Genomic DNA, 14,277 nt, shown 5'->3' with positions numbered 1-14,277 from the left:
TATAGAAATAAACCTGCCTTGCCTTACATAAAATATGTATAAGAGAAAGGGGGAAAAAATATATGAATAAAACAATGAAAAAATAATTGAACACCATGGATGTACATGTCACAATGCATAGCGAAAAATTACATATCATATAGTATAAAATCACTTTGTAACATCAGAGGACATTTTGTAAGGTTGTGGAGCTTACGGTTTATACACTACGGTTTCTTTTTTACGCTTTATCAATACAATTGCTAAATTCAATGGCAAGCAGAGGTGAACATTTAGTTTAGTTTAGGCAAGGCAAGTTTAATTCTATAGCACAATTCAGACACAAGGCCACTCAAAGTGCTTTACAGAGGCATGAAATACATCAAGATTAAAATACACCAAGTATAGAATAGACATTAGAAAAGCGAATACAAATGTGAATAGAAAAAAAATATATATTAAAACAACAGGTTAAAAGGGAAACAGAAAGCTAGCAACACTTTGGGCTGATCTAATATCTTCAGGGATACAAACTAGCCTAGCATTACTTTGTTAGCTTCTCTTAGCAGGAAGCAAACTAGATCCCTGACACAAATGGACGCAGTCTAAACATGCTGCTAACTGTTACGACTGTATGTAAATCCCATAACAAAGTGTCCCATTGACTGGAAAACTAAGGCGACAGTCAGTGAAGCATGCAGTGTTACTGTTAGCATGGAGAGCTAACTAACTTAGCCACCGGCAAACACACAGCTAAACTGACTCACGCAACCCTCACACACGTAAACTAAAAGCTTTCAGTAAACGTAAACACCTCTAAAAGTACGTCTGTTTACCTTCGCCGCTGACGGTGTCGTTAATTTGACACTATTTCTCCATTAACTGTGTTTATATCAGTTTGGTTCATGTGTTTAGACCCGACTGAGAGTGGGGCGACCAGGCGACCGTTGACGTCTTTTTCGGTGGTGTTTCATTGGGTAGTGACGTAATGGCACGGACGTTACTGCCACCTACTGGCGCCGCCCAACTCCTGCAGGGCCGTTATATCGGATAATATTAGTTATGCGATATAATAATAGTGTATTTCTGATTGCTTATTGGAAAAATGGAAGTATACTTTATTATCCCAGAGTTTGGGAAATTTGCATGGTCAAAGTGCAGCACATTTAAGACACACACACACACACACACACACACACACACACACACACACACACACACACACACGCACAAACACACGCACACACACACAAACGCACGCACGCACACACACACGCACAAACACACACACGCACACACACACACACACACACACACACACACAAACACACACACACACACACACACACACACACACACACACACACACACACACACACACAGACTCACACACGACTACAACATTTAGGAATAAATAGTATATGAAAAGAAAACTTACAATTTCCCCCTACTTACACTTCAGATCAAATCAAATCAGTATTATTTGTATAGCCCAAAATCACAAATACATTTGTCTCAGTGGGCTTTACATTCCATACAATATGATACAATATGACACCCTGCCCTTACACCCTTCAGTCAGTCAGTAGTAGGAACAACAAAAGAAAAACACCGTGTTGCAAAAGTGGACCATTAAAAAAGTTGCATCATCTTTGAAACTTTTGTCTATTTTTTTTTTTTGCAAAACTTTGTACTAACTGACATCAACACCTCCAAACGGATCATAAACAATATAAACTCATCTCTTACACACAGGTACAGATCAACATTAGCCTCAGGCAGGTAGAGGAGAGGAGGCGGAGACAGACTGGGAACACTCTTCACTTGTCTTCACAGGTTTTCACGTGACTATTAGTGTTTTTTTTAGACTTAGACTGTGAAGTTGTGAGGGTGTGACGGCGTCCTCAGATCACACACACACCAGGACTGAGCAGGATGAAATGAGCAGCGTCTTCTCTCCCAGTGTTTCCTCCACACATGAAGGTGGAAAGTGTCTGTAGGTCGACCTGAAGTCAGTTCAGCAGGTGAGAATCCTCCCAGAGAAAGCTGTAAATGTCTGATCATCAGGATCACTTTGATCACATTGTGCTGTGTCGCTGTTTAACTGGACGGTAGAAATGTTTCTTGATGCTGATTGGCTGTTACTGATTATCTTATTGGAATATGCTGTAGAGTTTCTGTATGTGTTAAAGAAAAAAGTTTTCCTACATTCCTGTGTAGTATTGTTAGTTTGTTCAGTAGAATCAAGGGCAGTTTGACTGTAATCACGTTATCAGGACGTGTCTGAACTGGTCCCACACCTTGAATCATTTTGGCTGAGCTGCTTTTATCATGGAAACATTTGTGCTTGCCATTTATTAGTTGTGAAATAAGTATAAAGAAATGATGAGTAAGATTTAAAAGTAGGAACCTCAAAGGCCATTTCATGACAAAATATCCAATTAAAGCTGGGGTATATGATTTAATAATAATAATAATAATTGATTGGATTTATATAGCGCTTTATTTCGATGTTGTTGACTCAAAGCGCTTTACAGGGTTCCAGGGTTCCCTTTGATTATTGGCCAACCCACTTAACCACCTGAGCCACAGTCGCCTGTGGTGTGGTATTTCTGATTAGCGGTACACTTTAACCAATCAGAGCGAGGCTCCGATTCTGAAAAAAAAAAAAAAAAAAATCAGATTCTCTGTTCTTATTGGCTGTTGGGACTGTCCATGCACTTTGGCACTGACGTTGTTGGTGTAGAGCGTGTTAGGGAGGGACCATAGGGGAGGGACCAAAGAGAACAAGTGGAGCGGTTGAGGTATTTGGATTCGAATCTCTATCCCAACTGCCATTTTCTCCCCAAGTCATATACCCCAGCTTTAAGTCTTTAAATAACCACATTGTCAGTTCATCGTCAATAAAATACTGTGAAGTCAAACCAAAAGGCATTATTTTCATGCTGACTTGGCCATATTCAATTATATATATTAGATCACACACACACCAGGACTGAGCAGGATGAAATGAGCAGTGTCTTCTCTCCCTTCTCTCTAAGTTAAAGAACAATGAGTTTAGAAATGATTCCCATGTTGTGTTGTTAGTTTGTTCAGTAGAATCAGCAGCAGTTTGATTGTAATCTGAGCTCACATCATCAGTGAAATATTCAGGACGTGTCTGAACTGGTCCCACACCTTGAATCAACTTGGCTGAGCTGCTTTTATTGTGGAAACATTTGTGCATGAAAAAAGCTTTTAGTGTATTGGTGGTGAAACAAGTATAAAGAAATGATTAGTCTTAATTCAACGTAAAACCCTTATGATCCATTTCACAAAATGTCCCATTAAGTCTTGTAATAACCACATGATCAGTTCACCGTCAATACAATAATGTGTGGTCAACACAAAACCCATTATTTTCACTAATTACTTGCTGACTTGGACATATTAAATTATACTTAATTTGGATTTGATGCACACTAATTATAGGAAATTTGGATTATGTAGCACACTAGTTTTGATTGATGCCATGTAATAAATTCATTTTAAACAAATATTTTAAACAAGAAAACTTCATTAATTTTTACTTACTGCTTTTTTCAATAAGTTGCTTCTAGCTCTAGCTAATAAATTGAGGGGTCGTTGCGGGTGGGTGTTACATGAGTATATAATGTTGTATATCCTTTTATATTTATCTATTTCAGAATGTATCCATATTAAACCTACATATTGAACCATTGATTTGTTTAAGGGGGCGGAGAGCGCAGGTTTTAGGTGGGTGGAGAGCGCATATGGGAGGCGACCGTGTGTGTGGCTACAGGCCGCAGACGGACCTTAAAATCTCTAGATAAAGTGAAAAACTCATTTAAAGTACATCCTCTAAATGTAAATTGAGTAATAACCAAGCTCATGGTGTAAGCTGTGTTGATGGTGAATCTGGCAGCTGTGTAACACATTCCAGGGTTATCGGATCCAGTTTAGGGTCCAACCAGGTTTCAGCCCTGAATGTTTGTGTCCTGTTAGTGACAGTGAACTAATGTGTCCTGTGATGTAAAGCTTGTTGTAATGAATGAACATGTTGTTGTGTTTGTGTGAAGGTGTGGGCTCTGCTATGGATCAGAGTGAGGACAGAGAGGAGGGAGTCCCTCCCTCTAAAACCACTCTGTGTGGGGAACATGACGGCCAGACCAAAGCTCAGAGGTGACATGAGGATCTCTAACTGTCCATGACTCAAATCACTGCACCGTCATTATTCACACTCAAAGCTGTGTGTGTGTGTGTGTGTGTGTGTGTGTGTGTGTGTGTGTGTGTGTGTGTGTTGTTGAACAGACCTGGACCTGGACCCAGCTGTGTGTCCATCAAGAGTGACTGGTCTATAGATGAACCTATGAAGTTTAAAGCTGGACAGCAGTAAATATTTATTTTACAGTTTGTTGTTTTCAGTCTTGACATTCAAAAATCAAAAAATTATCTTCAGAAGCATTTTACATTGTTGTGATTCCATCAGGATTCAACATGACAAACCAGACTCTCCTGGACCTGGACCCAGCTGTGTGTCCTTCAAGAGCGACTGTTCTATGGCTCCACCTATGAAATTCAAAGGTGGAGCCCAGTCTGCTGATCAGAGGTCAGAATATAAATGTTTGTGTCTGTTACTATCCATCTCTCCTGAGATGAGGTTTGATGTTTGTCATGATCACTTCATGTTCTTTACTCTTTTCGTTTTCAGGCTTAAAACATTCAAAAATCAAAAAATAATCTTCAGAAGCATTTTACATTGTTGTGATTCCATCAGGATCCAACATGACAAACCAGACTCTCCTGGACCTGGACCCAGCTGTGTGTCCTTCAAGAGCGACAAGTCTATGAGGTCACCACTATGTTTCAAAGGACGTTCTCCAGAAACAGAGTTAGTCAACATCAAGTTACTTTATCATGTTTGTTCTGCAGCATCAAATAATAATAATAGTAATAATGAAAATACCATATTCCTGTTGCGCAATCCCAAACAATTATGAGCCAGATGTTTGTGTAGGTATTTGGTTATAAAGCAAAGTCTACGAACAGGATCCTCAGCAGAGCCGTGCTGGTAGTGAGACTTAAATACATAGATGTATTGGATTTACTATAAAGGGAGATAACAGTAATAGTTTAGGGATCGGTAGGATGGCCTATAGGAAGAGGGGCCGACTAGTGACCATGAAGTCGCTAGTTCGATCCCTGGCACCGGAGGGTCAAACTAGTAGGAGAGTAAAACTACTACTGGCTGCTATTACATCTACAGTGCCCACCATCTCTACCATTGTGTCCTTGAGCAAGACACTTGACCCTAAACTGCTCCAGGGGCGCTGTACTATGGCTGACCCTGTGCTCTGACCCCCTCTGGAGTGTGGGAACTTGAGAGGGGATATGCGAATAGACAAATTTCAATGCGCCTCGACTAATAAAGATAACTTAACTTAACTAGCTAATGCCGACCTCACACCAAACGACTTCTCTTGCGATTTTACAGTCTCAGACAGATTTTGCAATGTCGGACTGAAATCAATAGAGTTTTTCTGGAGTTGTGGCGCGCGCCCGTAATCTCAGTCGTTTGGTGTGAGGTAGTCATCCGACCCGATTTCAGTCAGTCTTCTTCCCGTCTTGACTTTCCGACAAAATCAAACATGTTTGATATTATCGTGAGTCTTGAGGGTTTGCTCATGCAAATAGGGAAGTGAAATGGACACTGTCAACTTCCAACAGGTGCGCTCTCTCCAGCCCCGAACACGATGCAGGAGGAGCACACGTCCTCTAGTTTGTGGAAGGCATAAAGTTGTGAGAATCACATTAGTTCTGATAAAAATAGCATGGGACGGCCTATGTTTTGCAGATTGGTTATCATCATTACCTTGATCCTTTATCTGCTTGTTTCTCCATCATTTTATGTTCTCATAGGGGCAGACCCGGGTCATTCTCTGCTTGACATTCCCCTCTCTTTCCCCATTGCATCTCTGTCCCTCCACTCTGTCAAATAATGCTTTGGAAAAATGCCCCAAAATGTTTATAAATTTAAAAATAAAAATGTAAATAATACATCTGTATGAACCAACCTGGACCAGGAGATCTCAGATATTCTTGCTAAGCACGCATGTTTTTCTGTTAACCAAACCCCAGACATGATGTTAAGAGCTAATTCTTCATGATTCCTCCACAGAGTCGACCAGGAGATCTCAGAGGGTCCCAGTGGTCGGTCTGCCCAGCAGCAACAAACACACCTGGACTCCACATTCATGGTCTGCACATGTACAACAACTACTTTATGTCTGTTCTGTTAATAATATCTGTATTTTATGTTTTAGACCAGAGGACTTGTGTCTGTTTGTCTGTCACAAAGTGATCTGATGTTTTTTCTTCATGTTTTCAGTTTGATTGTGTTGTTCATATAATATTCTGTTGCAGCTGCTGGAGGAAAACATCGTCACGTTTGTGAAGAACGAGCTAAAGAAGATCCAGAAGCTTCTGAGTCCAGATTACCCAGAATGCTTAGAGGGTCAGAGGGAGGATGAGGAGGTGTTGGACGGTGAGGACGAAGAGCAGAGGAGGAGCAGCAGAGAAGCATTTCTGAAGATCACACTGCACTTCCTGAGGGGAATGAAGCAGGAGGAGCTGGCTGACCTTCTGTGGAGCAGTAAGAGGATTTCTCTAAAGGTTCAACATGAACGTGAAATGGGACATTTACCAAAGTCTCAAGAAATTGAATGAGGAATTTTCATGTTTACATTCATATTTGCATTTCAAATCACTCATCATTGATCTTATTTATTTTTGTGTTCATTCAGGAAGTAATTTTGGAGTTTGTCAGCGTGATCTAAAGTCAAACCTGAAGAAGAAGTTCCAGTGTGTGTTTGAGGGGATCGCTAAAGCAGGAAACCCAACCCTTCTGAATCAGATCTACACAGAGCTCTACATCACAGAGGGAGGGACAGGAGAGGTCAATGATGAACATGAGGTCAGACAGATTGAAGCAGCATCCAGGAAACCACACAGACCAGAAACAACAATCAGGCAAGAAGACATCTTTAAAGCCTTACCTGGAAGAGATGAACCAAGAACAGTGATGACAAAGGGAGTGGCTGGCATTGGGAAAACAGTCTTGACACAGAAGTTCAGTCTGGACTGGGCTGAAGACAAAACCAACCAGGACATACAGTTCACATTTCCGTTCACGTTCAGAGAGCTGAATGTGCTGAAAGAGAAAAAGTTCAGCTTGGTGGAACTTGTTCATCACTTCTTTACTGAAACCAAAGCAGCAGGAATCTGCAGCTTTGAAGAGTTCCAGGTTGTGTTCATCTTTGACGGTCTGGATGAGTGTCGACTTCCTCTGGACTTCCACAACAATGAGATCCTGACTGATGTTACAGAGTCCACCTCAGTGGATGTGCTGCTGACAAACCTCATCAGGGGGAAACTGCTTCCCTCTGCTCGCCTCTGGATAACCACACGACCTGCAGCAGCCAATCAGATCCCTCCTAACTGTGTTGGCATGGTGACAGAGGTCAGAGGGTTCACTGACCCACAGAAGGAGCAGTACTTCAGGAAGAGATTAAGAAAAAGGAAGCAGGCCAAAAGAATCATCTCCCACATCAAGACGTCACGAAGCCTCCACATCATGTGCCACATCCCAGTCTTCTGCTGGATCACTGCTACAGTTCTGGAGGATGTGTTGAAGACCGGAGAGGGAGGAGAGCTGCCCAAGACCCTGACTGAGATGTACATCTACTTCCTGGTGGTTCAGGCTAAACTGAAGAACACAAAGTATGATGGAGGAGCTGAGACAGATCCACACTGGAGTCCAGAGAGCAGGAAGATGATCAAGTCTCTGGGAAAACTGGCTTTTAAGCAGCTGCAGAAAGGAAACCTGATCTTCTATGAATCAGACCTGACAGAGTGTGGCATCGATATCAGAGCAGCCTCAGTGTACTCAGGAGTGTTCACACAGATCTTTAGAGAGGAAAGTCGACTGTACCAGGACAATGTGTTCTGCTTCGTCCATCTGAGCGTTCAGGAGTTTCTGGCTGCTCTTCATGTCCATCTGACATTCATCAACTCTGGAGTCAATCTGATGTCTGATGAACAAACATCATCCAGGTGGTCTAGAATCTTCAGAAACAAAGTTAATCTAACACATCTCCACCAGAGTGCTGTGGACAAGGCCTTACAGAGTCCAAACGGACACCTGGACTTGTTCCTCCGCTTCCTCCTTGGTCTTTCACTGCAGACCAATCAGAATCTCCTAAGAGGTCTGCTGACACAGACAGGAAGTAACTCAGACACCAGCATGGAAACAGTCCAGTTCATCAAGAAGAAGATCAGTGAGGATCTCTCTTCAGAGAAAAGCATCAATCTGTTCCACTGTCTGAATGAACTGAATGATCGTTCTCTAGTGAAGGAGATCCAACAGTCCCTGAGGTCAGGACGTCTCTCCACAGATGAACTGTCTCCTGCTCAGTGGTCCGCTCTGGTCTTCATCTTACTGTCATCAGAAAAAGATCTGGACGTGTTTGATCTGAAGAAATACTCTGCTTCAGAGGAGGCTCTTCTGAGGCTGCTGCCAGTGGTCAAAGCCTCCAACAAAGCTCTGTAGGTGGACACATGAAACAGGTTAACAGGAGGGATGGGCCTCAAAACCCAAATTAAGCATGTCAATAGTAGGAATGGAGATTAAACACTTGTTCCATTTATTTATTTAACCAGGAAAAAGTCTCATTGAGATTAAAAATAAATTTGCAAGAGAGTCCTGGCCAAGACAGGCAGCAGCAGCACAGTTACAGACAACAAATTAATGTAAAAACAGAAAACATATTCAAACAGTCCCGTTAAGGACCCAGTTCCTCTTTTTTCAAAACCTGAAAATCAAAAATGTATCAAAAAATTTGAGTTTATCAATCCTGCTATCAGAACTTCACGTCATTTAAAACCAATCAATCCAATCACTTCAATGTGTATCCAATCACTGGTCAAGATACATCGATTTTCCAAAGGTCATTATGATATTTTCAACAACAAGAAAAATTGGCGAGAAAATTGAATTATATAGTTGTTAGGGAGAGACATTTGTTATCCCAGTAGTCGGAAATATGAAATACTGTTAAACGTCCTATCACCAGCTCGAATCATCTTATAAACAATAAAGGCAAAACCAGTTCTGTTAAAAGGTATAATTGTCTTTTAATCAAATAATAGAAAAGTATCGATGGTGGTATTGATGAATAATCGGATTGATAAGGAGTCTCGATAATGGTTTCACATCAATCAAATTGTCAATAGTGCTTGATTCTTCTAATAATAAACATTGTTTTATTTGTGTTCACTAATTCTCCTTCAGGCTGAGTGGCTGTAAACTCTCAGAGAGAAGCTGTGAAGCTCTGTCCTCAGTTCTCAGCTCCCAGTCCTCTAGTCTGAGAGAGCTGGACCTGAGTAACAACGACCTGCAGGATTCAGGAGTGAAGCGTCTGTCCGTTGGACTGAAGAGTCCACACTGTAAACTGGAAACACTCAGGTCAGAAATCAACTGTTTTTTTAACAGTTGATCTTTTAAATCCTTCTCATCCAGCTTTAGGTTCATGTTGGTAATGCAGGTCAACATCTGAAGGATTTTACTTTCAGCCTGTCAGGCTGTCTGGTCACAACAAAAGGTTGTAAGTCTTTGGCCTCAGCTCTGAAATCCAACCCCTCCCATCTGAGAGAGCTGGACCTGAGCTACAACCATCCTGGAGACTCAGGAGTGAAGCTGCTGTCGGAGGATCCAGACTGGAGACTGGACACTCTCAGGTATGGACAGACAACAAGAGCTCACACACTGCTGGTGTCCTTCCCCTCTGGTCCATCATGAAGAAGGACATGTGTTTTCTCTTATAAAACTGGTAGCTCAAATCAAGCGATCTGATTGGTTCATGGCCGTGATAGGAAAACAACGAAACATATTAAAAACCGTGAATCAATCTAAATGGGCAGTTCAATGCTTCTGAGAGTGGTGTCAGGACAAAGGTGTGGTTATTAGGAGTGTGAATATTTTGGAATCCTACGATTTGATTCAAAATCAATTGTACATCAGTGCAAAGGAGGATTTCAGGACAGGCCTTGTGCAAAGATGGAATGACAAAGTGGGCAGTCAAAAATATCTAGGTGTCGATATACTGTATATTTCATAATATTCTAATCGATTGACAACCCTAATAAATATATATTATCTTCTACTTTGAGTGGCAGACAGCAGAGAATGGTGGGGACAGTTGATTAGTTTCAGCCTGTTTCTCTGTCACACTCAGTGCGTTTACATGCAGACTCATAATCGGGTAAATAAACAAATAAGACTTCAACAGGACTTGTAAAATGCATGTAAACACCTTTTTTCGATCTACTTCGCACACAAATCGGCACATTAACGGACAAGCAAAGTCGGATAAGAACACCTAGATAACTCATTCATAGTCGGCATTCTCTCTGCATGTATACAGGGATCGGATATCGCATATCGGAGTTTGCGTTCTGCGCTTGCTCGAGAATCCCTGCCGGGGATTTCACAAGGAAGTGGAAGGAGACGACGTAAAACAAATAGTAAGGTTGTTGCCGGAAGGGAAACACTTGTTGAAAGGGCTACAGCGCCACCTAGCATAGTGGAGATAGCCATGCATCGGACATTTATCGAATATTTGAAAGGCCATGTAAACTCAGACAAGTGAGGCGGTCCGTTCGAGTGGCAAGTTCGGTATATGTGATAATCCAATCCAGTTGTCCCATGGAAACGCACTGACTGACACACTGAGGAACACTGCTTCATGTTAAACAGCAGTTAGGACTCATGTTGATAGAAAATCATTCTGACTGTGTTTCTTCCTCCAGGGTGGACCACGGTGGAGAGCAGAGGTTAAAACCTGGTGTGAAGAAGTGTAAGTGTGGATTCAGTTTGACTGAGGGAGTGAAAATGCAGACGTGTAATATTAATAATAAATTTATTTAGGTACATGTTTAGTACTCTACTTGAGCATTTTGACAGTCAACAAATAATTTATTTTGACAATAGTAATTTTAATGCAAATATGCCAGGAATGTCATGGTTCCAACTTCCCAAATTGGAAATCTGCTGCTTTTACTTTTAATAATTTTGCTTTTTACCAAGCAAACAATAAATATTTAATACAAATAAATAATAAAAACTTAAATCCACAATGAAAATAAAATGTATTTGCAAATTATTCCCAGATACAAATCCTGCTTTTAAATGTATGATAAAATAATAATCTAATATACAGTATAATAGTAGGACAGTCATTTTGACTTTTAATATTTTAGGTACATTTTCCTGATTATACTTATACACACTTTAATACTTTTAAAATCAGATACTTTTTTACTTTACTCAAGTGGTTCTGTAGGTCTGTAGTATCTCTGACTCAAGTATGGTTTTAAGGTTTTTTTTACACCACAGACAAAATGTGTCATCATTAAACTTTATAGAAATGAACATCAGGACACAATCAGAGAATAAACCCTTCAGGTGTCTGATGATAAACTGCTGCTGTGTTGTGTCTTTTTCTCTTCATCAGGGGCCTGTGAACTCACACTGGACACAAACACAGTAAACAGAAAGCTCAAACTGTCTGACAACAACAGGGAGGTGACACTGGTGAAGGAGCCGCAGCCATATCCTGATCATCCAGAGAGATTTGACCCCCGGCCTCAGCTGCTGTGTAGTAATGGTCTGACTGGTCGCCGTTACTGGGAGGTCGAGTGGAGAGGAGGAGAGGTTGATATATCAGTGAGTTACAGAGGAATCAGCAGGAAAGGAGGCAGTAAGGACTGTTGGTTTGGACAGAATGATCAGTCCTGGAGTCTGAGGTGCTCTGATCGTGATGGTGGTCGTTACTCTGTCTGGCACAATAACAGAGTAACACCCATCTCCTCCTCCTCTGTCTCTAACAGAGTAGCAGTGTATGTGGACTGTCCTGCTGGCTCTCTGTCCTTCTACAGAGTCTCCTCTGACTCACTGATCCACCTCCACACCTTCAACACCACATTCACTGAACCTCTTTATCCTGGGTTTGGGTTGAACTTCTGGTATGACTCCTCGGTGTCTCTGTGTCGTCTGTAGGAGGGAGACAACTTCCAGTCCTGTGGTTTAAAGGTGCAGTCAGCTATTCTGGAGAATGCTTGTCAATTTATTATTTTTTTTGGTCAAAATCAGTGAATATCTCCTCACGATCCACAACCTGAAGGCTAGCCTATGTACTGTGTGTGCGCTGAAAGAAAATCCAGTGATAATACACAGCCTAGGCTCTGTAAACTGGCATGTTGCAAGCTGCAGTGGGCCCCCTTTGTTTAAATACCCTTTGTGTAGTTTACAGAGCCAAGGCTGTGTATTAACACCAGTCAGTTAGTGAATCGTGTGGAGACATTCACTGATTTTGACAAGTGTTCTCCAGAATCACTGACTCCACCTTTAAATCAGCTTTTTGGGCGATTCTGACCCACAACTGCAGCAGAAGTTAGGTCCCATGGACTGAGCCTCAGAGTGAAAACAAAGAGCGATGAGACAGATATATTCTATAAGCAAGTTCAAGGTGCAACGTAATCACAAAATACATATACCAGTAGTATAAGTATGTCCAAACAGTGGCATACTGTATGCAAACTACATACTTTTTATGGTCAGCTGCAGTATGTTTCTTGTCTTAATGCCTTTCTGTCTGTGTAAGGTACTTGGAATTGACTTGTATTTACACTAAGAAGTAATATATACTTAATGTAATTTGGTCCTAAAAGAAAATGTAACTTTTTTTCAGACAATATACTGTATATATTGTAATTATTGTTTTTCTTTTACTGCACAACCAATTGATCCACTAACAAATTAACTTGATTTGGATCTTACTCTGCCCTGTAATCTTTATTATTATTGTCTTCTATTTTACTCTTTTGAATCATATTTTAAGGTTGCCTTGTGTTCCCGGTCTTAATGCCTTTTATATCTAACGTAAATCACCTTGAATTGACTTTGTTTGTACAAATATAATAAACCTATAATCACTTGGTCTTAAGGAAAATGTGACGAGAAAATGTAACGTTTTTATGACATTTTATAACCAAACAATCCATTCACTAATAAACAAATTAGATAAATGGGCAATTGACTTAAAGTTTCAGTGTGTAGAATGTATTGATGTTTTTCAGAACAGACTTGGTAGAAATGGAATATGATATTCATCAGTATGTTTTAATTAATGTACAACCTCTTGAAAATAAAATTGTTTTTTGTATGATCTTAGAATGAGCCTTTTATATCTACATAGGAGTGTTAGAAATAAAAATATACGTGTTCTTTAGCCTTATTTATGAAGGAAAAAATGCCATGGAGAAAGGTGTAAAATTCAGAATCTCGGCCTCAGTATTTATTTAACCTTCCTCCTGTGTTAACTTTCTGCTACCATCCATGGTGTTAGCGGGTCGGTTTCGACCCATGTCTGAAATCAGCTGTAAAAAACACTAAAAACAATCATCTATCATCCTTTTTGTTTCTCATCTCTTGGTTACCTTGTTAGGCTTCCTTATCCATGAAAATATTTTTTTCAATATTTTTGGTGTAGGAGACCGGGCCTTTTTTTTGTCAGTATGCGCCTCAATTTCAATAAAATAAATTGTAAAATGAACCTCAAGAGAATCATATGAATAAATATTTGGTTGTTGTGTTACCTGATCATTACTGAGAGGTAAGAGAACACATTTCTTAACTAAATTTGTTTTATTTATTTTTTCACATCAATATCATTGACCTTTTTAACATCTACGGTGTTACTGGTCAATTACGACCCATATATATTTATTTCAGAAAACAGCAAAAAAAACTTCTATTTCAGCATTATACAAACACACAATGAAAACCAGAACAAGTCACAACACAAAATATAGATTTGTAAGGTCAAATAAACAACAATCAATCAACAAATCAAACCAATCGAAATCAATTACTAGTTCCAAAACTAGTAAAAAACAACTGAGTAAAAGTCTCTGTGTGCATATGTTTGGTTGTGTGTACAGATGTGTAGCAAAGAGCAACACTTTCAGTGTTCTTTGCAGAAATATTTCTTGCAGGTAAAGCACAATACTTTTATCTTTCTGTCCTTAGTGCTTCGGCAGACCTGACACCTCTTACTTTTAGTATCAGGTGGCCATTTTCACTAAAAACATGATCCAGAACTTGGCTCACTGTATATCTCCTCATTTTTGAATGCTGCAAATAGGAGATGTGCACTCAGCAAGTCACCAACTCTATACTGA

At 40.3% G+C, this 14,277-nt stretch overlaps 2 protein-coding genes across 4 annotated transcripts in view; one reads left to right on the top strand and one right to left on the bottom strand.

Moving 5' to 3' along the window:
- smpd4 (sphingomyelin phosphodiesterase 4) overlaps positions 1–930 on the bottom strand; it is a 22,386-nt gene extending 21,456 nt beyond the window's left edge. For all 3 annotated transcript variants that reach the window (XM_080054145.1, XM_080054146.1, XM_080054147.1), the window contains exon 1: positions 816–930. The gene's annotated coding sequence lies outside the window, so the exon portion shown is untranslated. The remainder of the gene's footprint in view (positions 1–815) is intronic.
- Positions 931–1,868: 938 nt separating this feature from the next.
- LOC307269386 (NLR family CARD domain-containing protein 3-like) lies at positions 1,869–13,264 on the top strand. Its single transcript, XM_080054144.1, has 12 exons — positions 1,869–2,003; positions 4,059–4,161; positions 4,291–4,371; positions 4,469–4,588; positions 4,757–4,870; positions 6,158–6,236; positions 6,403–6,631; positions 6,783–8,583; positions 9,329–9,502; positions 9,610–9,774; positions 10,846–10,892; positions 11,550–13,264. Exons 2-12 carry the CDS (start codon positions 4,073–4,075, stop codon positions 12,092–12,094), a joined length of 3,444 nt encoding a protein of 1,147 aa, XP_079910270.1. The 5' UTR covers positions 1,869–2,003; positions 4,059–4,072; the 3' UTR covers positions 12,095–13,264.
- Positions 13,265–14,277: the final 1,013 nt, after the last annotated feature.

The sequence above is a fragment of the Ammodytes marinus genome, assembly GCF_949987685.1.
Source record: "Ammodytes marinus genome assembly, contig: scaffold_268, whole genome shotgun sequence".
In the NCBI taxonomy this organism is placed as follows: domain Eukaryota; kingdom Metazoa; phylum Chordata; class Actinopteri; order Uranoscopiformes; family Ammodytidae; genus Ammodytes; species Ammodytes marinus.
This window is presented reverse-complemented; position numbering and strand designations above follow the sequence as displayed.

Excerpts from the sequence above, each read along its gene's own strand:
- LOC307269386 (XM_080054144.1), top strand. The coding sequence starts at position 4,073 with ATGGATCAGAGTGAGGACAGAGAGGAGGGAGTCCCTCCCTCTAAAACC. Across the intron at positions 8,584-9,328 it reads AAAGCCTCCAACAAAGCTCT|GCTGAGTGGCTGTAAACTCT; the intron begins GTAGGTGGACAC and ends ATTCTCCTTCAG. Across the intron at positions 10,893-11,549 it reads AAAACCTGGTGTGAAGAAGT|GGGCCTGTGAACTCACACTG; the intron begins GTAAGTGTGGAT and ends TCTCTTCATCAG.